General features: G+C 39.6%; 1 protein-coding gene across 3 annotated transcripts in view; it reads left to right on the top strand.

Moving 5' to 3' along the window:
• Positions 1-5,050: 5,050 nt before the first annotated feature.
• The window catches only part of KDM3A (lysine demethylase 3A), an 86,089-nt gene continuing 64,189 nt past the window's right edge, over positions 5,051-26,950 (top strand). Inside the window, exons 1-2 of one of the 3 annotated variants that reach the window (XM_056813189.1) lie at positions 5,051-5,282; positions 25,285-25,428. In XM_056813189.1, the coding sequence (XP_056669167.1) occupies positions 5,226-5,282; positions 25,285-25,428 (201 nt within the window). In that variant the 5' untranslated portion in view covers positions 5,051-5,225. Of the gene's footprint in view, positions 5,283-5,627; positions 5,833-5,884; positions 6,395-25,284; positions 25,429-26,950 lie in introns of those variants that run through there. The other 2 variants (XM_056813192.1, XM_056813187.1) reach the window with 2 other exon arrangements.

Here is a 26,950-nt window from a genome sequence, read left to right as displayed (position 1 = left end):
TTTCTAAGATTCAAAGTCAGGAAAAGTCACTTCCAGCTACTTGCTACCTTCCCCCAGGGATTCCATTTAGCAAGAGATGAAAGGCTCCGGGTCCGAAGGAGTAGAGATATACTTTAGGTAGCTAGTTGGAAAATGAGGGTCTGTAATTGAGAAAGATTTAAAGCCTAGAAACTAGATAATTCTGCTAATGCATGATTCCTTTTTCAAAGCTAATGTGCTCCCTTCATTCTCCAATCATTTGGCATACACTTTGTTTCCAATTTCTTTTTTTCCGATGACAAAAAGTGTTGCTGTAAAAAGAAGTCTTTCTTCTTATCTATGGTCTTCTAGGGATATAAACCTAAGGTCAAAGGCATGGATTTTTTATTCATTTTATTTGCAAGACCCCAAATTGTTTTCCAAAATGCAAGTACAGATTCACAGCTCACCACCAATGTAATGAACAACGATTAAAGTGTTTCCTCTGACACATTAGCCATGTTAGACAAGAAGTCAAGAGGCATGTTACAGAGCACTTAACATGTCAGGAACAATATTAAATGCTGAGAATACAAATACAAAAGGAATGACAGTCCTGCCCTCAAGGAGCTTACCTTCTAATGTAGAAAGATAATAAATAAAAGAGAGCCTCTTTCTATCTTTTGTTATCTTTTTAAATTTGCAGAGGTAAGGTTGGTTCTCTAGGGTTGGTCTGATTTGCATTTCCCTTATCGCAATAATTGCTTGTTGATTGATTGAATAAGGATAGGATGCAGAACAAAAGGCCCTTAGTGATTATTTAGTCCAGACTTTGAGGCCACAGAATCTTACAATATGGGAGATTTGATGGTATTTCTTGGTAGAGAGGAAAAAACCCGGGGAGAGGGAGGGTGATTGAAGATTGCAACCAAAGAGGGATCAAAATCTCTGACTGGCACTAGGATCACGGGCACAGGTAAAGTAAAAGGCAGGAAATATAATCTCTCTTTTAAAGGCAAAAGGGAAGGAGACATAAAGAAGTTCTGTTATGAAGGTTATAGATTTAGATGTGGAACAGTTATCTGTTTAATCATCTAGTTCTACTCTTTATTTTACTTATCAGGAAACTGAGAAAAAGAGAGGATCAAGCAGTTTGTACTAAGTCAAATAAGTAGTGGTAGAGTCAGTATTTGAATTGTAGTCCTTTGCTCCTAGTCTATTGATGCACAGCACAGCCAAGATCTCTTAATAGATAAATTAATAAGCAAATAAAAAATTATATATATCAAGCTTTAAGATTTGCAGTCCTTGAAGCTGTGGGAGGCAGGTGCTCTTGTTATCCTTATACAAATGAAGAAATTGAGGCAGATAGGTTACATGCCTTGCTAGACCTCATAGCTAGTAAACATATGAAACAGGATTGGAACTTCCAGACTCTAGGTCAATCAGTCTATGCACTGTATCATCTATCAATAAATGTTTGATAAAAAAAAAAAAGTTTTATGGATGCCTTTTTAAAAATGTCCTAGTTTTCCTCAGTATCATTCCCCTACCCCCTCTCAGTTATCTTACGTAACAGGTAGTATGTTTTAGAGAGAAAAAGAAAAAGAAAGAGAAAAATCAGCATAACTGATCAATAACAAAGTGAAAACGTGCAATATGTAACAGCTGTGGACCTCTCCTTGCAATTGGTTGAGGTAAGAGTATCTTTTCATATCTATTTTGCAACATAGATTTTTTTTTTGTTTACATTGTTATAAAATTCTTATGTATGCTTTCTTGGCTCTACTCACTTCCAGAGAAACATGGAAAGGAAAATGTTTCTCTGTATTCATTGAGCTCATCATTTTCTTATAGCACAGTTGCTTTCAAGAACCACAATTTGTTTAGCTCAATCCAGGAACATCTACTTTGTTTCCAATTCTTTACTAACACAAAGAGTGAATTTAAATGTTTTGTTGTAAAGAGGACTTTTCTTCTTATCAATGTTCTCCTCCGGATTATAAATCAAAGGGTATGAATCTTTTATTCACTTTATTTGCAAAATTCCAAAATGCTTTCCAAAATGTTGTACTCAGTGATAGCTTCACCAACAATGCAGTGAATAACGACTCATCTAATACATACTGATTATATAAAGTCAAGAAATGTAAAAAATAAAAGGGGAAGAAAGGGGGGCAGCTGGGTAGTTCAGAGGATTGAGAGCCAGGCCTAGAAACAGGAGGTCCTAGGTTCAAAACTAGCCTCAGCTTCCCAGCTGTGTGACCCTGGGCAGGTCACTTGACCCCCACTGCCTAGTCCTTACCACTCTTTTGCATTAGAACCAATACATAGTATTGATTCCAAGACCGAAGGTAAAGGTTTAAAAAAATTTTAATAAAAAAAAATAAACAAAATAAAAGGGGAAGAAAGGACCTACTTATACAAAAATATTTATAGCTCTTCTTTTTGTAGTGGCAAAGTATTGGAAGTTAAGGGGATGTCCCTTGATTGGGGAATAGCTGAACAAATTGTGATATATTATGGTGATGGGATACTATTGTGCTTTAAGAAACAATGAACGGGATGATTTCAGAGAGAACTGGAAAGATTTTGATGGATTCATGCAGAGTGAAATAAGCAGAACCAGGAAAATATACACAATAACAGCAATATCGTGGAATGATCAACTGTGATAGACCTGGCTATTATTGGCAATAATCCAGGACAGTTCTGAGGGATTTATGACAAATAATGCTATCCACTTCCAGAGAAAGAACTATTGGAGTCACAATACAGATGAAAGTATACAACTTTTCAATTGTTTATTTGGGTTTTAGATTTATAAGATTACTCACTTACAAAAATTAACAATATGGAAATGTTTTTGCATGATAATACACATAACCCAGAGCAAAGAGGGAGGTAAGTTTGATCATATAATTTAGGAAAATTTGTGTGGGAATTTGTTATAATATATAATTGGTAATGAATAAATATCTCCTTAAAAGTCAACAAGAATAATCAATACAATCTTGGAAGAAATGAAGACATAGATGACCTGGGCTTGCTCCTCAAAATGGAGATTCCAGGAGCCACTCTTAAGGAGAGGCTGCTGAGGGTTGGGGAACTTATAATAGGAGGAGTTGAGGGGTAGAGGAAGCTTCTAGAGTGAAGAGGTTTCTATGACACTGTAGAGAAAGTTCTGAACTGATAGAAAGTCTAATAATTTCCAGGACCCTTGGAAGCTGAAAGCACTTCCTCTGGTCAAAGTTGGTAGGGGAGAAGAAAGGAAACTTGGTTGAAACCAGTGCCTCTTCTCCTCTCATCCACACCCCCATTGGCAGTTCCTCTTAACTGGTGTGATGGAAAGCTGAACATATTTCAATTCCTGGATAACCTCCCATTCTATTTAACTTGATTCCACAGGAAATTGCAAAACAAGTCTTTTCTGATGTGATTCTATTTCAAGTGGCTTTTAAAGACTTTTCAGTCTAAGGTCTTTGGATTAATGGTTCTAGTGAAGGTATCAAGCTAAAATGTGGTAGTGAGGGGGTAGATCCCAGCCTTACACATCTATCCACTATTTTAGGTTTTTTTCATTCTTAATCTTGACTATTGTTCCTAATTTGGGAATTATATTTCAGTACTTATGCTCAATGATTCTATTCACCTTGTCCCTAAAAGTTTTCTATAAGTGGGGAATATTCCTACGAGGTATATAGTATGACACCTACAAGTTACAAGAAATGTCAAGATCAAAGATTTTTTTATTTTTTTGCTATCTATCCAAGAGTCTATTGAGTCTATTCTTTAATACTTTTAGAATGATGAAAGTGAGACAACTTTCAGTTTGTTAAATAAGAGAAAGAGATGATGGAATTTAACATCTAAGTGGGAGCTTAAAAGTCAATTCCATTCTTCATATCTTTCAAATTAATCTTGCATATCCAGTTCCTACCCACTGTGACCAGGAGAGTTTTACCTTATCAGAGGACCTTCTTTTCCTCTAAAATCTTATAGCAGTTGGTAAAGAGGCAAGAATTGTGACCTGGAAGTGAGCCAGTCACTCTATCTTACCTATCTTTTGTCATCTTTGCCAATTTACTGGGTGCTTGGTGAAATCTGAATGATGTTCTATTTCATGTTTTTCTTATTATTAGTGATTTGGAGCAATCTTTCACATGGCCATTAATAGTTTGCAATTCTTTTGAGAACTGTTTGTTTAACTATTTATCCATAGTGGAATGGCTCTGGTCTTGTTTTTTGCTTTGATTCTCTTTGTATTTTGGGTACTAAAACCTTAGCAGGGATATTTGATTACAAAATTATTTGCACTGTCTGTGTCCAAAAAGTTTTAGTTAAGTAAAATGGAAACTTTCTATTTTATCTTTTTATGAATAGTTCTATCCCTTGTTCTAGTAAGGACTTTCCCCCCCTTAACTTCCTGTGAAAGGTATTTTATCAAGTTCTTTTTAAATTTTAATGGTGTAACTTTTAATATCCATTAATATTTAATAATATCCATGTTGAGCTTATCAGAGTATAAAATGTAGGTCTACACTTAATTTCTGCCACTCTTCTGGTTTTCCCAAGATTTTGTAAAATGGAGTTCTTATTCAAGTAATTTGTGCTTTTAGGTTTATTAAATTAATTTTTCTGATTTTCCTCTTGGTTTGAGACACTGATCTGCTTTTTAATTCTTTTTTAGCCAGAACCAGAATTTTGCTAATTACTACTTTATATTTAATTAGACACACAATCTTCAAATAAACTTGTTGACGGCAGTTCTGTAACATATAACCACAACAGCAGTCTGCTGATCTCAGGCCATGTCTCTTTCCTTTGTCCTTCAAAGTCAACTCCTTAACCAGTTGGCTTCCATTTTGTCAACTCCATCTGCTGCTGGCTCCCTTCACCTCTCCTGCCCAATGCAAGTCTTCTAGGGCCTTTCTGCTTCCTCCAATAACACCCCTGCTCTAAACAAAGTCAAGTCTCTACAACTGCCTTCAAATCCCGCAGGCCCCACCAGGGCTTGACCATTCTTCATCTCACTCAAGATGGCGGGCCATACACGTTCCAAGACCAGAAAGGCCCCGGGTGCGCCTGCGCCTCCGGCCGCCACCTGGCTCGGCGGCCTCCCCTCGTATCCCAGCCCCGCCCAACCGACCCGGGAGCGTTTGCGTCGGTCCCGCCTCACTCCGCCCTCGCTCTGAGTACGCCTGGAACCGCACGTAGAACTCTTCTCCAGCGATTTTCCCCTCCCCCCCGAGATTCTTCCGCCCCCTATGAGACGCGTCCTTGATCCTAAAGAACAAAACGGAAAAGCCCCTAAAGCTTCCCAGGTGATTGATCCTTTGGGGTGCTGCGACTTCCTCTTCTGCTTTCCATAAAGTTGAGCACCTCGGTGGGGGGAACTCCTTTTCGTAGTCTCCGGGGCCCCGTTGGGAGAGAATAGGCCACCGGCGGAGGGATCTCTTCGACTCCGCGCAGTCAGTCCGACGCGGGGGGGAGGGGGGGAAAGCGTCATTCAGGAGTTGGACAGGGAGGGGGCGGGAGGGAAGCGAGGGGGGGTGGGGAAGCCAAGGAATTGTTTTCCCCTTGGCTCCGCCCCCAGATTAGCGACCAGTAGCCGAAGACTATTCTCCTCTGAGCCCCGCCCATCCCCCTCGCAGCGCCCAATCAGCAGCGGCAGCGGCTGGAGCGGGGCGGGCACGGGCACTGTGCGTGTCTGGCTAGAGCGTTTGGACCTAGCCGGAGGGAGAGCACGGTCGGAGGCGCTGCTGTCCGCTGAGCTGGAGCGCCGGCCGAGCGGCCCAGCCTGGGGCGCCGGGGGGAGTCGGGAGCGCAAGGCGCCGGTCGGTGGAGGAGGGCGAGGGTGCGGGCCGCCGGCTGGTAAATCCCCGGCGGGGCCCGGTCCGGGCGGGGCGGGAGGGACTGCCTGGAAAGGGCGGGGTGCGAGGGCGGGGCCGTTGGCCGCCTCCCCCAGGGCCGGTGTCGCCGCCACCGCCGCCGCCCCCCCGGGGCGGTTTTAAAGGCCGCGTGGGTGGGGCGGCGCCCAGGGCGGGGGCGGGGGCTGCGGGGCCGCCTCCTCCGGGCGGCCCTCCTGACGGCCACTCCCTGCCGTCCCCTCCCCCTCTCCGCTCCGGCCCTCCCTGCCGCCCCCGCGCCGCCCGCCGCCCCTTGTTTGTCTTTAAAGGGAGCCGGCGGCGGCGGCGGCGGCTGTGCCGAGCCCTAGCAGAGCCTGCACGCCCCCTGCCCGGCTGCGGCCATGGTGCTCACGCTTGGGGAAAGTTGGCCCGTTCTGGTGGGCAAGAGGTTTCTCAGCGTGTCGGCCTCCAAGGAGTGCGTGGGCAGCGGCCACAGCTTCGAAGTGGAGCGCGTGGACGAGTGGCCCTGGGTGTCGGGCACAATCCGGGCTGTGTCCCACATAGACGTGACCAAGAAGGACCTGAAGGTGAGCGACTAGGCGCCGGAGGGGGCTGCCCGGCCGCATCGCGCGTGTCAGTTACTCGGGCCGCCCGGGGGCGTCCACTGTCCGGCCGAATCCGCGCGCCGCCGCCCGAGCCAGCCTCGAACCCGGGGTCGGGAAACGGATTGCCCCGAGGCTTTCTCCTCGGGGGACTTGCGCTGAAGGGCGTTGGGGGGGCTTTTTTGGGGGGAGGTCAGTGGTAAACTTCGGAGGCGTGGGGAGATTAAGCATGACTTTAGGGGGCGGAGTTTGGTCGTGCTCGGTGTGTTGGGGTGGGCGTTTGTCCATATATGGTGGGTCAGGGGTGGGTTCCTGATTGCATAGGTTGAGTCTATAGGTGGGTGTGGAATTTGCCCACATATGGTGGAGCAGGGGTGGAGCTGCCCCGTGGATGGGGAGCTGCAGAATTGGCTTGGAAGTGTCCCACTTTGAGATCCCCTGGCCAGGGCTTGGGGGCGCGGGTCGGGGGTGGGGAGTGGGGGAGAAGAGCAAATAGTCCCTGTGATATTGACCAGAACCGAGCTCTGAACCTGTTATCAGTCCGCACTCGACCAAGAAGAGTGAATTCTGGCTGTCTCTAATGGAGTCATTGGTGTGAAAGGATTCTCTGGAACACAACGGAGTCGGAGCCATTGTACCAACAAAGACTCCTTTGTGCAAAAATAGCTGCTCCAAGTGTCTCTTACAGGCTTCCCGAAGTGATGACTTTGGAAGAAGCTTCTATCCAAAGGGAGAAGATTTTTACTTTCTCTTACACAAACATCTAAATACAGTTTTAAAAAATAAAAGCAGTAACAATTGGAATTTCAGGATGTTTTAAGTGGCAGACTAATCAAGAGAAAATAACTTTCTGTCATCGTCAAACCAGAATTAATTCAAAGAAAAGGTGTTTCTATTTTTGTGTCCTGGGTGCTTTGTCAATCAAACATTAAGCAACTACCACGTGTCAGGACTATGCTAGACACTAGCTAGAGAAATGCAAAAATTAAAAAGTTTATCCTGAAGGAACTTATTGGGGGGGACAGTCCCAGTTACTCAGGCCCTACTACTATAAGCCAGGCAATTTGAAAGGCACTGAAGATACAAAGAATCCTTACTCAGAGTTTATATTCAAATGAAACAGTATCCAAAATGTTTTGAAAACCTTAAAGTGGTCAATGAAGTCTAGCCATTATTTAATGGGAGTAGCCAAAAATTACATAAATACACTTACAGCATAACTATTAAGTGAATGTATGTAAAGCAGTTCAGTCTTAAGTTCTTCCATCATAGTAATACTTGGGGGATCAGGAAAGGTTTTCATGTAGAAGATAATGCTTGAAGTTTGGAATCTTGGACTGACAGCCATGAATTTGAGGTGATGGAGTGTTATTATGAATAACAAAGAAATAAATAGGGGAGTCATGGCCAATGAAGTTGCAAAAATTTGGTTAGAATTAGGTTGTGAAGGAAGGCCTTTAAAAGTTGGTTAAAGCAGTTTATACTTTACCCTAGTAATCTAGGAACCCTGGAATCTAGTCCAGAAGGAATAGATGGGTTTTAAGGAAAATCACATTAGCTGCAGTGGGGAAGATGGAGTGGAGAGGGACTTTATTAAGGTAGGAGATCAGTTAGACTGCTGCAATAATCTAGGCCAGAAGTAATGGGAGCCTGTGGTAGCTTAGTGTCAGGGTAAGATGAGACTCTTAAATTTAAGTTAAAAACTGTTAGTTTTGGAAAGTGATTGGCTAAGTGAGGAATTAAAAAGGATAATGTTGAAGTTACAAACCCAGGAGATTGGAAATTTGGTGATACCTTTCACAGAAATAGTGAAGTTTAGAAGAGGGAACCATTTTTGAGGAAAGATAATGAGTTTGGTTGTGGATGTGGTGAGTTTTAGGTTTCTTCAGAACATCTAGTTTGACAAGGATTAAACTGGGGGGATGTACTGGGAATGGGTATATATAGATCTATGAGTCATCTGCATTGAGATAGTTAAACTCATGAGAGGTTTTGAAGTTTCCAAGAGAGAAGAGAGGCTACATTAGGGGCAGTCAGACAGATAGGAAGAAGGAAAGTAGGAGAGAGGGATTTCAGGAAAATCTGTTGAAGAGAGGATCCAGGAGGAGGAGAGAGTTAACAGTGTTGTTTCAGTAGAAGACCTGGGAATTTAATTTGACATTTAAAGAGGTTGTTGATTACTTTGGAGAGAGCATTTGAGATTTAAATCCAGATTACAAAGGGTTGAGGAGAGAGAGGAGAAGAAACAAAGGCAAATATAGAGTTTTTTCATCAAGGAGTTTGGTTGAAAGGAGAGTTATCAAATATCAAATATATGGTTTATAGTATCTTACTATAAAAATGATAGAAGATTTTATAAGAATGGGAGAGACTTGGAGATTTTGGGAAGCAGTAATGAAGGAATCAGTAGATGAGAGATTGAAGTTTTGAGAGAAGATGGATGGATGATTGAGGATGAAATCTGCTAGAGAAATTCAATAGGATGGAATCAAGGGTACTTATAAAGTGGTAGATGGACCATCTATTTGTCAAGAAACTAGAGGAAAGGAGTAAATGGGGGATATGTCTAAGGTTATTGAGTTGAAGAGAATGAAAGAAGAGTTTGATCAAATATCTCCTTATTTCCTCAGTAAAGTAAGAATTTCCTTATCTGGGGGTTGGAGGCTGGTAGAAGTGATGGGAGACTTGAGGGGAGAAGAAATGTTTGCTGCATGTACACATATAATATGTAAAGGGCTTGGGGGGTGGAACTGGATGAAGGAAGGAAGGGTTTCCATGAGTGTAGGAGGTGGCATTTGAGCTGAACCTGGAAAAACAGCTTGTGATTTCAAGAGGTGGTGGTGAGTCTGGAGGTACTGTCCATTCAAGGACTGAGAGAAAAGTTGACAGCCAAAGTTGTTTGTACTGGATCCTAAAGATAATAGAGAGGCACTGTGAACTTTCTGATTGGAGAATTGACCTGGAAAGTCTTACCTGTGCTTTAGGAATGACATATGGGCAGTTGGTTGGAGGATGGATTTTAGAGAAGACATGGAATATTGAGTGCCCAACTCTTGGTCTTCAAGGAATTAGAGTATATAAATCACATTTTTTGCACTATACTTCTTGTTTTATTTTTATTTTTTTCTCTTTTAATCCATATGTATTTGTGCTCTTAAAAGCATTTATTTTTCATTTCGTATGAAGGCAAATTAGTTTTAAGATCCCTTCCTAAAGTCCATGCCTTCCAATTAAACAGCCCCCCAAATCAATCTTCCAGTGTTGCATCTGGGTGATGGAATTGATCAGTTTGATCTCATTGATTTGGTCAACTAACCAAATATAAAGAATATTCTATGTTTAAGGATTCTTTTTGAATGCTGACAAGATGAATAAGATGAATAACATGATCTCTATGAGCTTTCAGCCTTGTGTCTTGATGTATTAGGTTTGCTTGAGGGGCTAGATGTGTGTGTGTGTGTGTGTGTGTGTGTGTGTTTGTGTTTTTAAGACTTTTAAAAATCTGATTAAGATTATTTGATTTTTTTAAAAGAAGATTTTATTTTCCATATACAAGTAATAACTATTTTCAGTGGGCTAGGTTTTCATTGGTGATAGAAGTGGACTATCTAGAGTCCTCTGTCCTGGCCTAGGGGTGGGTAGAACAGTTAAGAAACATAGTTGGGTTGTTGTTGAGTATGTTAGATATTTTACCTGATAGATTTACTGTGTTGAACATGATCATTCCAGTTTTCATCTGTGTATTTGAGCTAATTTTACACAATAAAAATGTCTCAAAAGTAACATCATGTTACACATGTTACATGAGAGGATAGATGAGAATGTTATTGAATTAGCATGATAGTCCCTTAAGAGGAGGAAGGTATCTCAGAGTCCATCTAGTCCAGTGATGGTGAATCTTTTAGAGATGGAGTTCCATGCTGGCCCCCCCCCCCACTGAGTGCCATGCCCCTCCCCTCCAGTTCTGGGTGCTTCCCCCCCCCCCCCCCAACACACACACAGGGGAGGGAGAAAGTGCTTCCATTCGCCTGCTGGGGTAGGGGAAATGAGGAATGCCCTCAGCTAGTATAGAGAGGGGGAGGGGAGTGGCCCTAGTACTCTGTTGCCCTCTAATTCTGCCACCAATGAGGCGCCCACCTTCCTCCTGTGTGCTCTCATTGGGCTGCTGGGCAGAGGGAGTGGGTGATGTGAAAAAATGTCATCAGGCACCATAGAGAGGGGGAGGAGTGAGCAGCTCCACCCCAGTCCCTCTGCTTTTCTAGTAATGAACTGGGATGGGGTATGGAGAGTGGGCACCAGTTCGCAGAGAGTACTCTGCATGCCATCTTTGTTACCTGTGCCAGAGGTTTGCCATCACTGATCTAGTCCAATCCTCAGAGTTAGAAAGAAAGTTATATGTAGTTGTGTTTATGTTGTTTGATTAAATGATAAGGAAACTTTGGAGATGATAGACTTTCTAAACAGTTCTGACAGTTCTTTAATTTTATGAGTATTCAGTATATTTTCATCTACTCAGGCAAATCGATGATCAGATGAGTTTAGATGGTTTTTTTCAGTGGTGCCAATCACTTCCCATCTATGACTGTCATTCTGTATGAATTTGGTCCATGTCCTCTCATAAAGGTGCCACCAGAAGTATATCCAGAGGCCAAAGTATTTGAGCTTCAGTTTCAGTATTTGATTTTCCAGTGAATAGTTTAAATTAATTTCTTAGGTATTGACTGATTTGATCTTCCTGTCCAAGGGACTATTGAAAGTCTTCTTTGGTACCACAAGTCCAAAGTGTCAGCTCTATGTGCTTAGCTTTCCTTTTACAATTCTTACAACCAAACAGTGCTATAGGAAAAACCTAGTTTTGAATATATGGACCTTTCTTGCAATGTAATATCTCTGCTTTTTAGTATTCTGTCCAAGTTTGCCATAGTTTTCATTCCAAGGAGCAAACTTCTCTTAATTTCATGACTGCAGTAGCCATCTGCAGTGATCTTGGAGCCCAAGAATATAGAATCTGACACTGCTTCCATTTCTCTTCCCTCTATTTGCCAGGAAGTAATGGGACCAGTTGCCAAGATTTAATTAATTTATTTTTCTTTATTATTCTTCAAGCCAGAGTCAGCTTTTATACTCTTCCTCTTTTCATCTTCATCAAGAGTCTTAATTCTTCTGCCATCAAAACAGTATTATCTGTATATCTGAGATTGTTGATATTTCTCCCAGCAACCTTAATTTTTTATTTTTTATTCATCCAGCCTGACTTTCATACCCCTTTCCCAATCTTAAACCAATCATTTCCATGGTAGTTTCTAACTGTTGTGTTTTTTTTTAATTATTATTTTTTTAAAAACTCTTACCTTCTGCCTTGGAGTCAATACTGTGTTAAGTGACTTGCCCAGGGTTACACAGCTGGGAAGTGTCTGAGGCCAGATTTGAACTTAGGACCTCCCATCTCTAGGCTTGACTCTCAATCCACTGAGCCACCCAGCTCCCCCACTAACTTGTTGTTTCTTGATAGGCACATGGGTTCCTCGAGAGATATAGGTGATCTAGTACTCCTATCTCTTTGAGGACTTTATACATTTTGTTGTATTCTACACAGCCAAAGACTTGAATGTAGTCAATGAAGTTGTAGATGTTTTTCTGTAACTCCTTTGCTTCCTTCATTATCTAAAAAACATTGGCAATTTGGTCTCTAGTTCCTATGCCTCTGAAAACCAGCCTGCTTTTCTGGTAATAAGCGGTTCATATATTGTTGAAACCAGCTTGTAGAATCTTAAGCATAACCCTTGCTAGCAAGTGAAATGATAAATTATTTAGTAAGTTGAACACTCTTGGGCATTGTCCTTCTATAGCCCTGTTGGCTAGGGCAGGGTGTGGAGAGGAATGCTCTGTTCCTCCTCTCCACAGCCCCCCCCCCCCAGGACATTTTTTTGCATGTCCTGACCCCTCTATCTAGCTGTCCAATGCAAGCACTTCATCCCTCCACCATCTGGGGTAATGCAGGGGAGTCACAGGCAGCTTGAAGTTAAGACTTTGGGCACACTGACCTTGAAAATGTTCACCAACACTGTTCCATAGGGTTGGGAGGTAAACTGATATTTGTCCAATCCAGTGGCTACTGTTGAATTTTATAACTTTTTAAGGGGTACCTACTTGACTTCATTTTCCAGGATGTCTGGTTTTAGCTCAGTAATCACACCATCCTGGTTATTGGTGATGTTAAGTTCTTTCTTGTATAGTTCTGTATATTCTTGCTGCCTCTTCTTAATCGCTTCTATTTCTGTTAAGACCCTATTGTTTTTGTCTTTTATCATATCCATTTTTACATGAAACATTCCTTTGATGTATTTTCTTGGAAAGATCTCTTTCCTATTCTTTTGTTTTGCATTGCCCAGTTAAGAAAACCTTATTTCTACTTGCTATGTTCTGGAATTATGTATTTAGTTGGGTGTATTTTTTCTTTCTCCTTATATCCCTTTTCATTTCCTTCTTTACTCAACTATTTGTAAAGACTCAGACAGCCATTTTGCTTTCTTGATCTTTTTCTTTGGAATGTTTTCTGTTGCTGTCTACTGTACCATATTGTGAACCTCTGTCCAATAGTTCTTCATTCTTGTTTACCAGATCTAATACTTTAAATCTGTTCATCACTTCCAATTCCATTCCAGTCCTTTATGATGAATGTGACTTTTTTTTTTGGCTTTGTTTCTAGATGTTGTAGGTCTTTATAGAACTGATCAACTTTGGCATCACTGATTGAGGCAAAGACATTTTATAACCGTGATATTGAGTGGTTTGCCTTGGATTCAAACATACTGTTCTGTCATTTTTTAAGATTGTATCCTAGTACTGCTATTCCCATCCATTTATGTTTACTGACCTTCAAGGTGTCAATGTTTTGTCCTTCCATCTTGTGTTTGTCCACATCTAACATGTTAGTTTGTAAATTTTACACTCCAGGTTCCTATGCAGTATTGACCTTTATAGCATTAGTTTTCCTTTTGTCACATCAGCTGGGCCAAAGCAGAAAGGAAACTTAGCTACTTCACTGGTCTTGGAGCTACTTGTACTTGTTCTCTGCTCTTCCCCAGTAACATGTTGGATACCTTTGATCTCTGTGCTGGCCTGTCTATCTCTGCCTCTCTTTTCCTCTCTCATACATGTCTCTGATATTTGAACATTGCACCTTATTTTGCCTGTCACTAGACCTCTTTGCAGCTTCCTGACATTCCAGCCATTCCCGTACCCCAATCTCATCTCCTTTCAGCTCCCCTTTGTTGTCTTCCTCCATTACAGTGGAAGCTCTTTGTGTTCCTAATGTATTTACAGTGTTTGGCTCTGTGATAATTAAAATAGTTGGTTGTCATAAACTGTAGTGATTAAAATAGTGGAAGATATAAATTGTAGTAGATAAAAGAGTGGATGAGTAAATTGTGACCGCTGGAAATGTTTTCACTACAGTGTCTTGTTTTTAAATCAATATATAAGGTGGTCGCCAGGGAAATATTCCCAATTATTAAAATATACCCAAGTCAACTGGGTTTTATAGAGATTTTAATTCATACAAATGAGGAATTAAGAAAGAAAGAGAGAGAGAAAAAGGAAATAATGAGAACAGGGCTATACCAGCGTAGGCCGGCATGAGCCAGCCTAGGAAGAGAGGGATCAGTCTTTTATCACTCACCACAAGATCTGTCCAAGCAAGGATTCAGAGGGACAGAGTCTCCTCAGAGGGAGTTCCAGCCAGAGTCAGCCTCCCTCAGACTGTCTTCAAGAGACTGTCTCAAGAGACTCTTCCAAGAGCCTCCTTTAGGAGACTGTCCTTCAAGCCCCTCTCTTCAACAGACTCATCTCCTTATAAAGGGAATTTTCTCCTATGTCACCTCGCCTAAGTTCTCCCACCTACCAATCACAGTAGACGGTTTTTTCAAAGGACAGACCATTCTTAGTTCACACCTAAGAAGACTAATCTTTTGAGTAATTCATACCTGAGTAGACTAGAATCTCTGAGTAAGTTCACAAGTTGCCTGACCTTATAGGTACTTAGCACCCTTTTGTATTAGTTCTAAAAATAGGCACAGCTTAAGAACTTTTTGCCTTACTATAAGTATGGGTTAGATACTTTTCATTGTTCAGCAAAGAGTTTACAACTTTATCTTCCCCTAAGGTATGCTTAAGTATGGTGAAGTAGAGTTCTCATATTCCTGATCAAGTACTTTCACTGCCTAAATGGGGAATGGTCCCAATGGGGAATGGTCTTAACCCAAACAATTGAAGTAGGGTCTGAGAATTTTTAAGGTTCACAGCTCATAGGAAGTATTTTATGTAGGTGGTTAATATTTGTTTATATATCTCTACATCTTGTTGCTGTTTTAGGTTTTATCTTGATAGTTATAGTTAGAGGGTTGTCTGAACGGTGTTATATTGTTACATCTTTGTAGGCCTTTCATATGGTTTGCCTACACCTTTTGCCTCAGAATCAATACTAGGTATCTTCTTAGAATTGATACTGGGTATCATAGAATCACTAGGTATCTTTTTAGACTCAATACTAAGTATCATCTTTAAAAACAGCACTAAATATTGGTTTCAAGGTAGAAGAAGCAGTAAGGGTTGGCAATGGGGGTTACATATTTAGACTGGCCCAGGGTCACCCAGAACTTTACATCTCCAGGCCTGGCTGTCCATCTACTGAGTCACCTAGCTGCTTCCCTTTTGTATCATTTTTGACATGTTCATGAGAGACAGCTTGTTTGAGGAGAGAGTCTTTAGCTCTACCAAATCAAATGCTTATTTGTAGTAAGCACAGTGGATCAGGTGTTCTCTGAGCCAGGAAGCCAAGTACTGTTGAATCAGATGTAGTTTGCTGTAGAGCATTGTTGTTGGGAAAGCTTGCCTGTTCTTATTTCTAAATTTGGCCAAAAGTACCCCTCGATGCTTGTATCTGTTTCCTAAAAGATTTTTTTCTAAGTTCAGGTTAGGCACAATTTGCATATTCCTTTTAATCCTGTACAGCCTTTACCCCTCTCTTTCCATAAGGCCAATGGCAGCCTTCTTCTCTTTTTTGAACTTGCTGTATGATTAGCCCATCTTTAATTTGTTTTTTATAATTCATTTCCTCAATATCATTTTAGGTGCCTTTTTTGGAAGTTCTTTGTTAAATGCCTGTTCATGTCAACTATGTGTCTCTTTTGCCCTTTGTGTAATGATGCTCATTTTTTCCTAGTTGGAGGTCTTTGGGTTCCCTGTCTGTTTCCTGATATTTTCCTGGTCACTTTTTTTTTTTGGTAATAGTTTAGTGAATGAATGTAAAAGAAATATTTTAGAGAAATCCTCTGACACTACTGGTGATTTTTTTCCTTCTTCATTGTATATAATTTCTGGTCCAGTTCCTTAATTTTACTAGTGAGGAATCTGTAGTCCAGAGAGATGTCATGTGATCTTGGGCCAATAATTTATAGTTAGAGGCAGAATCAGGTCTAGAATCCAGTTTGCTTATCCTATTTTGGATGTTCTTTCTATGTCCCATTCTAGCCAAATCCAAATTAGCTAAATACGAAGGCTTTTTTTGCCTTTCAAAAGCATTTTGACACTGCTGAAGATTATCTGAATGTAGTTTCCTGATATTATTGTAATTTTAAATTTCTTAGCATTTTAAAAAATTCTTTCCTGAACTATATACAGGTATCTTAGAATTTTGTTATATTTGTATCTATCACTTTAAAGCTTAGAATTATTTTCACACTTAAAGTATAAGGACTGGACTTGTATTTTCATTGGTATAACGATGAAATACCCTCACAATCCTTCCTGGTAGACTGCAACATAGTCTTAGAGAGTTGGCTAGCACACAGAATGGTTAAATGATATGCTCCTATGTCACATAGTCAGTCACCCAGAAAGTAGATGTCACAATAGATAGAATGTTGAGTCTAGAGTCAAGAAGATTCATCTTCTGAGTTCAAATCTGACCTCAGATATTTACTAGCTATATGACCCTGGGCAAGTCACTCAACTCTGTCATAGTTATAAAATGAGCTGGAGAAGGAAATGGCAAACTACTCCAGTAACTTTGCTAAGAGAACCCCAAATGGAGTTACTAGAGTTGGACACCACTGAAAAAACAACTGAACAACAACATATAGCCAGTGTATCAGAGTCTGGATTAAGGCCAGCTCCTTATCCACTGTTCCTTGCTGCCTCTAGGACAAGTATTATTTCCCCCATTTTACAGATTATGAAAGTAGTCCAGAGATGCTGAATGCTCTACCTCCCATAGTAGGTCTCATAGCTAGCATTCTGAATCTTAAGCTTTTCTTTCTTTGTATTTCTGAAGTCTTTCCCATAATACTTTTGTGCTTTTGATTCTTATCTAGGGATGCTTCTATTTGGTTATCTTGGGATTCAAAATCATTCCTATCTCCTCCCAAAATGATTTTCCTTGTCCACTCCCACCTCCTCCCCCTTTTTTTAATGGCACCTGCAGCCTGTCAGACTTGCAGCATTGGTATCATTATGTTGAGTATCCCATTCCCATATCCCCAAACACTTAATTATTTTAAAATTCTATAGTTTTTCTTTTAAAAAAACCCTTACTTCCATCTTGGAGTCAATACTGTGTATTGGCTCAAAGGCAGAAGAGTGGTAAGGGCTAGGTAATGGGATGTGATTTGCCCACTGTCACATAGCTGGGGAAATGCCTGAGGCCAAATTTGAACCTAGGACTTCCCATCTCTAGGTCTAGCTCTCAATCCACTGAGCTACCCAGCTGCCCCCCCCTTGTGTATTTCTTGATGCACTGCTTCTAGCATGTTTTGTATTGAAATGATTAATAGATTTTTAAAACAGACTTAATTAAAGATGATCAGGGTTGCAAATTTTCTTAGAGACCATCTTATTTAAGCTGCCCTTTGATCATTATAAAGTGCTTCTTGTATACAGTGCTGGGGTACAGAGACAAAACTTGATCAGCCCTTACCCTCAAGAAGCTTCCATTTTAACTCAGAAAAAGAACATTTACAAAATAATTGCAAAATATGTACAACATAAATCCAAGTTAGAGGCCACTGGTAGATGGGGCTGGAGAAGGAATTAAGAAAAATATTTAGGAGCAAAAGATATTGAGGTATCTTGTAAATGCCTAAAAAGTTGTCTTCTAGACTTTACTTGAAAGACCTGTAAGTGATAGGGAACAGCAAACTATTTGTGGGAGCTTTTCTTTCCTTTGGCAAACCTAACTACTATGTCTAGGCACTTTCTACATTTTTATTTTGAGTTTGGGTGCCCATGCAGAACAATTCTAATTCATCTTCCAGGTGATAGGCTTTTTGTAGGAGTTTGGACTAGAGGGAAGGGACTAAGGTCCCTTCTAACACTCCAATTTTTGGTTACTTTTGCTTCAGTTTTCATGCCCTCTCCTAAGATTTTTTTCTCATAGCTTTTAACTTTAACAGATCCATGTATAAAGATTTGTCACCATCCTGGCTATTTGTCATCCTGAATGACTGAAAAAATGTTTATTAGTGCAGAAAACATTGAGCATCTGCTATATCCCAAGCACTGTCAGGTACTTGGGATACAAAGAAAGACTAAAGACAGTCCATGACTTCAAGGAGCTCCCAGTCTAATGAGGAAGAAAACATTAAAAAAAATGTTGAAAAGGGGGTGTGTGGAGAGGGAGAGGAGGAGGAAGGGTGAAAGGGAATGCAGCTACCCAGTAAAGGGACTTGAAGTCCTGTAGTCAGGTGGGAAATAATCAAATGGTTTCCCAGTCCATTCTTTTTAAATGGAAGCTCTGGGAGGAGCTCTCTAATGTTCCCCATGGGACTTTTATTAAGTGGTGTTACTATGTACCTGTATACTGGGTTAAGCACTAACAATACAAATACAAGCAAGCTGGTCCCTACCTTCAAGGTGTTAGCTTTGAATAGGGGTAGGCAATAGGGGAGCTAAAATGGAAAAGTGTGTTTTGGGCTGGTTAGCGTGGTTTAGAGTGGACCAAGAAGTGATGTTGTAGCTAGGTTCTGGACAGTATAAAGTGAAAGCTCTCACCTATCAAAGCTTATGTTCCCCAAATGCAGTACTTGGAACTGAATATAGTATTCTTTTTGTGCCCCTGCCAGGGTGACTGTAGCAGGTCATCTTCTTGGACCCTGTGTCTGATCCAACTCAAGATGGCATTAACTTTTTTGGCTGCCTTAACACATTTGTGACTAGATTGCCTAGTAGAGACAGATGACAGCTAAAGGCAGTACAGATTTAGAATATAAACTCACTTTTAAGTTCATATAAAATATAAACTCATTTTTAAGTTATGAAGGATGATGGATGATATTGTCTCAAAGCAGAAAGATGGATTAGTGGGTAAAACCAACTTTTTAAAAGCTTGGTAGCACATCTAAATAAGTGGAAGCATCTCAGAAAATTAAGGAAGAAAATAGAAGGCCAGCAAGCAAAGAAAAATGGAAAAGATCTGTGAAGACTTATAACAAACTTTTAACTATGAAGCACCAAACAATGAAACTACTACATTTGCAGGAGCCAACTATGGGAAAAGCAGCTACACTGGACACAGCCTTAGAGAAGATTTATGCTTGGAGGGAGGAGACCCAATTGTGAGACATTAGAAAGGATTGGTATGCTAGATATCTTAAGGAGGGGAACTATTAGAGGCATAGAAAAATCTTGGACCTTTCTAATACTAGAACAGTGACTTAAGAGAACTGTTGTTCTCTAAATAATGTTTTGTGCCTATCGTAATAAAAATAATCTGTACCTAAATTGAAGTCATCCTTGAGGCATATATAGGGGGAGGGGGAGGGGGAGGCTTTTGTAATGAGTATTAAAAAAGTGGAATACAGGGAACAGCTCAGTGGATTGAGAGGCAGGGCTAGAGATGCAAGGTCTTAGGTTCAAATCTGGCCTCAGACACTTCCTAGCTGGGCAAGTCACTAAACCCCAATAGCCTAACCCTTACCTATATTTTGCTTTAAAACTGATATTTAGTATTGATTCTAAGACCAAAAGTAAGGGTTTTAAAAAAAGTGGAATACAACTTAACAATTTCAGAATTGACTGAAAGATAAGGTCTTATTGTTCTTACTACTGATCAAGGAAAAGGAATCATTGCATTAGGGCTTTTTTTCTCCTAAGATAGCTTCCATTCAGATATCAAAATTATTCTGGATTCCTTGAAAGAGATAGCAGAAATAACCTTGGTCAGTAACTGTTCATAAATAAACACCAATCAAGCAAGATATCAAACAGGCAGGTATGTGTTCATCTGAGATGTGAAGGAGGAGAGCTGATCCTGAAGAGTGATTCCTGGTGAGTGGTGAGGTCTTAACCCCACTCCACCCTCTCAGTTTTGTGGATAATGTTGGTACTGGTCCCTGGTAATCTTGCAAAACTTCTTGGAAGACATCTGTGACCACTCAAGTATGTGATCTGATCATCCATGTAGAAGAGAACCAAGTTGATGAAGAATTGTCAAATTGTGATGTTCATTTGTGTAGACAGCCTATTTAAAACTATTCATCTGTGCAGGTGGAGATGAGATGTGTGTATTGGGGACACACAGATGGACAATGCTTAAGATCAGAATTGAATTAAGAGGATGAGGTGAGCTGGCTAGATTGTCTTCAGGAAATTACAAAAGTGGCTCTTCAGGTGATTCAGAAACAAAATACATTCTCTTGGTGTGATGCTATATGGCAATGAGATATAGAAAAATACAGTAGTCCTTGAATAATTAAAATTAATTAAAATGAAAGCCATATTGTGGGACAGCGGGGAGATCCGTGTTGGGGAGAAGCAAGCTGCAGAAATGGGAGTAAAAGTTATCACGATGATGGGGTGATTGTGCACCAAGAGTGTATCTATATTCTGCCCCCTAACTGCGGAGTACATCCCAAAGCATCTGGGCCATCTCTTTTTATTCTCTATCCTGATGATCTTATCAACTCTTGGGGATATATATATATATATGTGTGTGTGTATATATATATATATATATATACATATATATATATGTATATATTTAAATTTTTAATTTTATTTCATAAATTTAGAACATTCTTTGGTTACAAGAATCATATTCTTTCCCTCCCTCCCCTCCACCCACCCTTCCTGGAAGCTGACGCACAATTCCACTGGGTATTACATGTGTCCTTGATCAGAATCTATTTCCATGTTGTTGATGTTTGCACTAGGATGATCATTTAGAATCTACATCCCCAATCATCATATCTCCTCCCATGAAATCAAGCAGTTGTTTTTCTTCTGTGTTTCTACTCCTACAGTTTTTCCTCTGAATGTGGATAGTGTTCTTTCTCATAGATCCCTCCAAGTTGTTCAGGATCTCTGCATTGCTACTAATGGAGAAGTCCATTACATTTGATTGTACCACAGTGTATCAGTCTCTGTGTACAATGATTTCCTGGTTCTGCTCCTTTCGCTCTGCATCACCTCCTGGAGGTTGTTCCAGTCTCCATGGAATTCCTCCACTTTATTATTCCTTTTAGCACAATAGTATTCCATCACCAACATATATCACAATGTGTCCAGCCATTCCCCAATTGAAGGGCATTGGGGATATATTTTTAATCTCTATGGAGGTGACCCCTATATATTCAACCTTATTTCTTGAGTTTCATTTCCATATCATCAAATGACCTATTGAACATTTCAGACTGGTTGTGTCAGAGGCATCTTAAACTACAAAACAATTCATTATTTCATCCTACCCCAAACTCTACTATTTTCTGTTGACATCATGAACACTTCAGTCACAAAGGTTCACAACCTCTGAGTCATCTCTGACTCATCTCTCCAACCCTACATATTCAATTTGCCAAGTCTTATTGATTTTACTGCTACAGCAGCTCTTAAATCTATCTTCTCTCTCCGCATATTGCCAACATGCTAGTTAAGGTCCACTTCATTTTTAGCCTTGTAAGCTTCCTAAACTTTTCTTCCAAGACTTCCCTTTTCAATCCATTTTCCACCACCTGACAATGAGTCTAAAAAACATAGATCTGGCCCAGTCATTCCTCACTCTTAAAAATTGTTAAAATTTCTTTTTTAAAAAAAAGTTTTTTCCTTAATTTCACTTAAACAGAAATGTTTAACATTCTTTGTTTTGAGTTCCAAAACTCTTCCTCTTCCCCTCTTTGAGAAGGCAAACAACTTGCAAAAATTATATATGCATAGTCATGCAAAACATTTTCACATTAGCCTTGTTGCATAAGAAAATGTAGACTGAAAAAAAACTTCTAAGAATAATTTCTTAAAAGTTAAAGTTAATTTAATTAATTAGTTAGGGGGGTATTTTTCCATGGTTACATGAGTCATGTTCTTTCCCTCACTTCCTTCCATCCCCCTTCTGTAGCCTAGGAGCCGTTCCACTGAGTTTTACATGTGTAAAGAACTATTTCCATATTATTAATATTTGCACCAGAGTGATCATTTAGAGTCTACATCCCCAATCATATCCCCACTAAGAGTAATTTTTAAAAATATGCTTTGATCTGCATTCAGACTCTTTATCAGTTCTTTCTCTCAAGGTGAATAGCATTTTTTTTTATCATGGGTCCTTTGGAATTGTCTTGGATCTTTGTATTGCCGAGTATAGCTAAAATATTCACAGTTGATCATAATACAATACTACTGTTACTGTGCACAATATTCTTCTGGTTCTACTCATTTCACTTTATATCAATTCATGTAAATCTTCCCTGCTTTTTCTGAAAGCATCATGCTTGCCATTCTTATAGGATAACCATCTGCTACAACTTGTTCAGCTATTCCCCAATTGATGCGCATCTCTTCAATTTCCAGTTCTTTGCCATCACAAAAAGAGCTGCCATAAATATTTTTGAATACTTAAATTCTTTTCTCTTTAAATCTCTTTGGGATCTAGTATATAGGGGTATTGTTGGGTCAAAAGGTATGCACAATTTTATAACCTTATAAGTAAAGTTACAAATTGTTCTCTAATATGCATTTCTCTCAACGGTGCACTAATGTTTCTATTTTTCCACATCGTTCAACATTTTTATTATTATATTAGCCAATCTGATGAAGTTTTGTGTGGTACCTCAGAGTTACTTTAATTTGCGTTTCTTTAACCAATAGTGACTTGGAGCATCTTTTTATGACTAGCTAGCTTTGATTTCTTCTGAAAACCGAATGTTTATATCCTTTGACCATTTGTCGATCGAGGGAATGACTTTTATTCTTGTAAATGTGACTCAGTTTTCCATATATTTGAGAAATGAGGCCTCTATAAACTTTTTGTAAAGTTAATATTAATACAGAAGGATCCCTCCAGAGGCAGCTAGGTGGCTCCATGGATTGAGCCAAGCTTAGAGATGTGAGGTCCTGGGTTCAAATTTGACTCTAGTCACTTCCTTAGCTATGTGACCCTTGGCAAGTCACTAAACTGATATTTTGCCTTAAAACTGATCTTTAGTATTGATTCTAAGACAGAAGGTAAGGGTAAAGACATGATTGAATTTTGCCTCAGTTAATATGTTTATGGGTCCAGTAAGCCTTAATTACTTATCTGTAAATTGAGAGAGTTGAACTCTTATGATTAAAATTATCTCAAGGAAAAAGTTTTATCTTGAGACTGATTTGGGGGCAAGAATATAAGTTAATTTATTATATCAGATTTGTTGGTTAAGCCAGCATCATAACTGATAAAGTGATCTAGGACTCCATGGTTGTTGCTTCAAAACCAGGGACCATGTGAGCTGGGTCAGGCAGATTTTAGATTTTAGGAGCTCATTATTCAGCCCCTCCCTTGACCTTGCATCTTGAAAGCTCCTCCCTTGTATTTAAAAAAATTTTTTTTAATTAAACCCTTACCTTCTGACTTGGAGTCAATACTGTGTATTGGCTCCAAGGCAGAAGAGTGGTAAGGGCTAGGCAATGGGGGTAAAGTGACTTGCCCAGGGTCACACATCTGGGAAGTGTCTGAGGCCAGATTTGAACCTAGGACCTCCCCTCTCTAGGACTGGCTTTCAGTTCACTGAGCTACCCAGCTGCCCCCATCCCTTGTATTTTTAATTGGTAATAGCTGATTCAGAGATGAATTCTGTTTAAAGAAGAAGACACTCTTTGGGATTCCCAAAGACAAAATGCAAAAAGCAATAGAGTAGATGGTATCTCTGGTGCCAATCACAGACATACAGTAATTCTCCCATATATAGGAATTAATACAGTTTAGGAAAAATAAATTTTCATTCCCTGATAACCTTTCCAGTTCTAAATCTGTTAACTATGTGACTTCTACTTGGAAGACTTTCTAGGGTTAAGTGTCCAGGAAATGTTTGATTGTCTTTTTACTATAAGTAGAAATGGCATCATAGTTTGAGAACTGGAAGTACTTGGCAGGCTCATTTCATCCAATTTCTTTCTTTTTATGGCTGACAGGTACAGTGGCTTCCTTGAGTTAATGTGATAAATTACTGGTGTTTTAGAAATAACAAATGTTTAAATAGGGCTTTTAGTTTTTTACTGTATTCCTACATGGAATTTGATCCTCACAATAACCTGCTATGAAGTAATAATACAAATATTTTTCATCAACTTCCTCAAAACAAGCCTTTTTTAGGCACATGTATTTTAACTTATTTTTTCTTAATCAATACCTTTTTTCATGTAAGCTTCATTTCTCTGTCTATTCCTTCCCTTTTCTATCATCACACACACACAAAAGAATGAGGAAAACAAAACAGTTTAGCAAAACTAACATTCGAGACACAGGGCAGCTTTCCATACCCATCTTCACTCATGCAAGTGTGTAATTAGAATTTTGTATTCTTGAACTATATTTCCCAGCTACATTTATTTCTCTTACGAGAAATGTTAACTTAATGTCCTCATGTTAGATCCTTATGCTTTGTAGATAAAAATGTCTGTAATTCCGCCCTCTCGCTCTCTCTCTTCTCTTGCTTTTGTGGTTTTTCCTTTCCTCTACTTCAAGTGATTATTAATAAAATCTTATAAAATATAATACTTGGAATATTAGATATTAATTTTTAATCTTACAGAAGTATTTTATTAGGCCCCTCCCTTAGAGGAAGCTCAAGGCTTGTACAATTACTCTTATTCAAACACTTGGGCCATTCCTGATTGCAGAGGTTGTATTTTTTGCACTGTGTCTCATGTTGAGGTTGGTGAGAAGACTATCGCTTTTTTTTTTTTAATAGATGAAAGAATTGAGGCCTAAGGAGATTACAAAAGTGTCTCCTCAGTCCTGGTTAGGTTTAGGTGACTTGGCCAGTCACAGCTAGGAGCTAGGGAGTGGCAAAGAGAGGCCCAAAGCCAGTCCTTTCTCAGCTCACTGAAATTAAACATTAAAAGATTTTCAAAACTATTGGCAGTGAGGTTGTCAAGACTTGCAAATTTACTTCAGCATTTGTTAGCTAACTATCAGGAAATGATTGTTGCCAAATCCTGCCATATGCCATGCGATAGTACTAGGCCTAAGGGAAAAAAATGGATAATCGTCCATAGTCTCAAAGAATGTAGGAAGTTCTAGGAAAATCTCATGGTATGTCTAACTTGTATCACCAAAGACTATACTTTTTCATCTGATTGACTGTGAAATGACCTGGAGTCATTTTTCCTAGTTTGAATATTTTGCAGACCAGAAAACCTGGCTTGCTTTTTCTTCTTCAACATGATCAGGGGAGATCCATTATAGTAATAGATATCGAGGGCAGAAAAGGGAAGAATAAGGTGAGAAATACACATTTGAGGGTATGGCATTAGGCCAGTAACTGGAGTCTTGAACTTTTTCTCTGCTGTTGACTAGCTTATATTTTATTGTTTCAATTAAATTTTCTCTTCCTCTCTTCCCCTTTTCGTAGGTATGTGTGGAATTTGATGGAGAATCATGGAAGAAGAGAAGATGGATAGAAGTATATAGTCTTCAAAGGAAGGCATTTTTAGTAGAGCATAACCTGGTTTTGGCTGAGAGGAAATCTGCTGAGATTGTGCAGTGGCCGGCAATAGTGAGTAAAAGACTTATGAACTTCACTAGTTGATTTTGGAGGGGGAAGATTGATATTGGAAAATAGCTTAACCTACTGCCTGCCTGAATATACCTTTATCGTAACTTGAATATAAGTGAAAATGACTCAGGAACATTTTTTCTCTTTAGTTAACAGTAAATTTATTTTAGGGACCAGATACCAGTCATTAGAAAATAATTTTAATTAGAATTTTCACTAACTTTTCTTCTTTAAGTAAAATAGTTTAGTTTCATGTGGCTTCTTGAAATCTAGGATTTAATTTTGAAGGTTTCTTGAAATCTGGCAGATCAGCTGTAGTATTCTAGACTATCAAATGTGAAGTCCTGGTTGGTTTTGTTATTTAAAATTTTGGTTGGGCATCTGTGGCAAGTGTGCCTTCAAGAACTCAACCCACCCCAGTCTTCTCTGCCACATTGACTGGTGAATGGAAAAGGTAAACCAAATACAGTGCCCCCCCCCCCCCCCAGCTTTGGCATGATGCCTTTTTTGGATCTGAATGTCGAAGTGAGTGAAGGAAATTAATGTATTATTTCAGAGGTCGGAATAAAGGGATCTCATAAGGGTCAGAATTGAAAGGAATTTCAATTTCAGAGGTCATCTTGTCCCATAGCTAGTCTGTGCTCTTCCTAGCTGGACCATAATCTCTGCATGATCTCTGAGAGGTTTGCAGATAACTTTGTAGAAAAGGCAAAACTTAATGGTAGACCTTGAAGGATAAATAAAATTTAGATAGTATTGGTGTCTGTGGGTCATAGAGACTAATAGTGAGCCACTACAATGTACTGAAGGGAAAGGAGTGGGGGGTTAGGGGGTAGGTGGAGAAAACAGAAAGGGGTGGGGAGAGAGAACTAGTATAGAGAGCATGTAGTGGATGAACTATTATAGTCTTAGGGATGGGGTTCATATTAGGGAAGGCATTTAAATTTTACAGTGTTGCAAAGGGTAGTTGAGAACAGATTGTGGAAGACCAGAAAGATGAGGTTTAGGAGCTGAAATTCTTTCTTAAACACATTCGTGGCTATCAAATTTCTTTAGCTCACAGCACCATATTTTCTGTGAGGAATTGGGACACACTGAAGTTTTAAATTGGCAGTCCTCAGAAGACAAATACACATGAAGTTTCTCTTCAATAGCAATCAAAAGTTTTTGTTGAGATCAAGTTCAGAAACAGGTGTGTCTGAGGTTAGCCCATATGTGTAACAGGTATATTTTTTTAGTTTTCAAACCGTACTTTGCATACCATGTATGCTGAGTAAGTAAAAATTATATTCTATAAAACTACATTATTAAATTGTCAGTAACATAACATCCCAAATTTTGTGATCCACTTAGTGAAACTTGTATATATCTCTGCCTTTGAAAACTCTTGTTAAAGACAGTTTTGAGTAAGGGATTGAAGAAATAAAAGAAGTGCTTGAGGCAAGTGACAAGATACAGTCTGGGTTAGATTCAGGGCATAGAAACTCAAAGGCAGAGAAACTTAGGAGACTCATATCATGAT

This window comes from Monodelphis domestica, chromosome 1, assembly GCF_027887165.1.
Source record: "Monodelphis domestica isolate mMonDom1 chromosome 1, mMonDom1.pri, whole genome shotgun sequence".
Classification (NCBI taxonomy): Eukaryota; Metazoa; Chordata; class Mammalia; order Didelphimorphia; family Didelphidae; genus Monodelphis; species Monodelphis domestica.
Note: the sequence above shows the minus strand (reverse complement) of the source record. Positions and strands in the feature narration are given on the sequence as shown.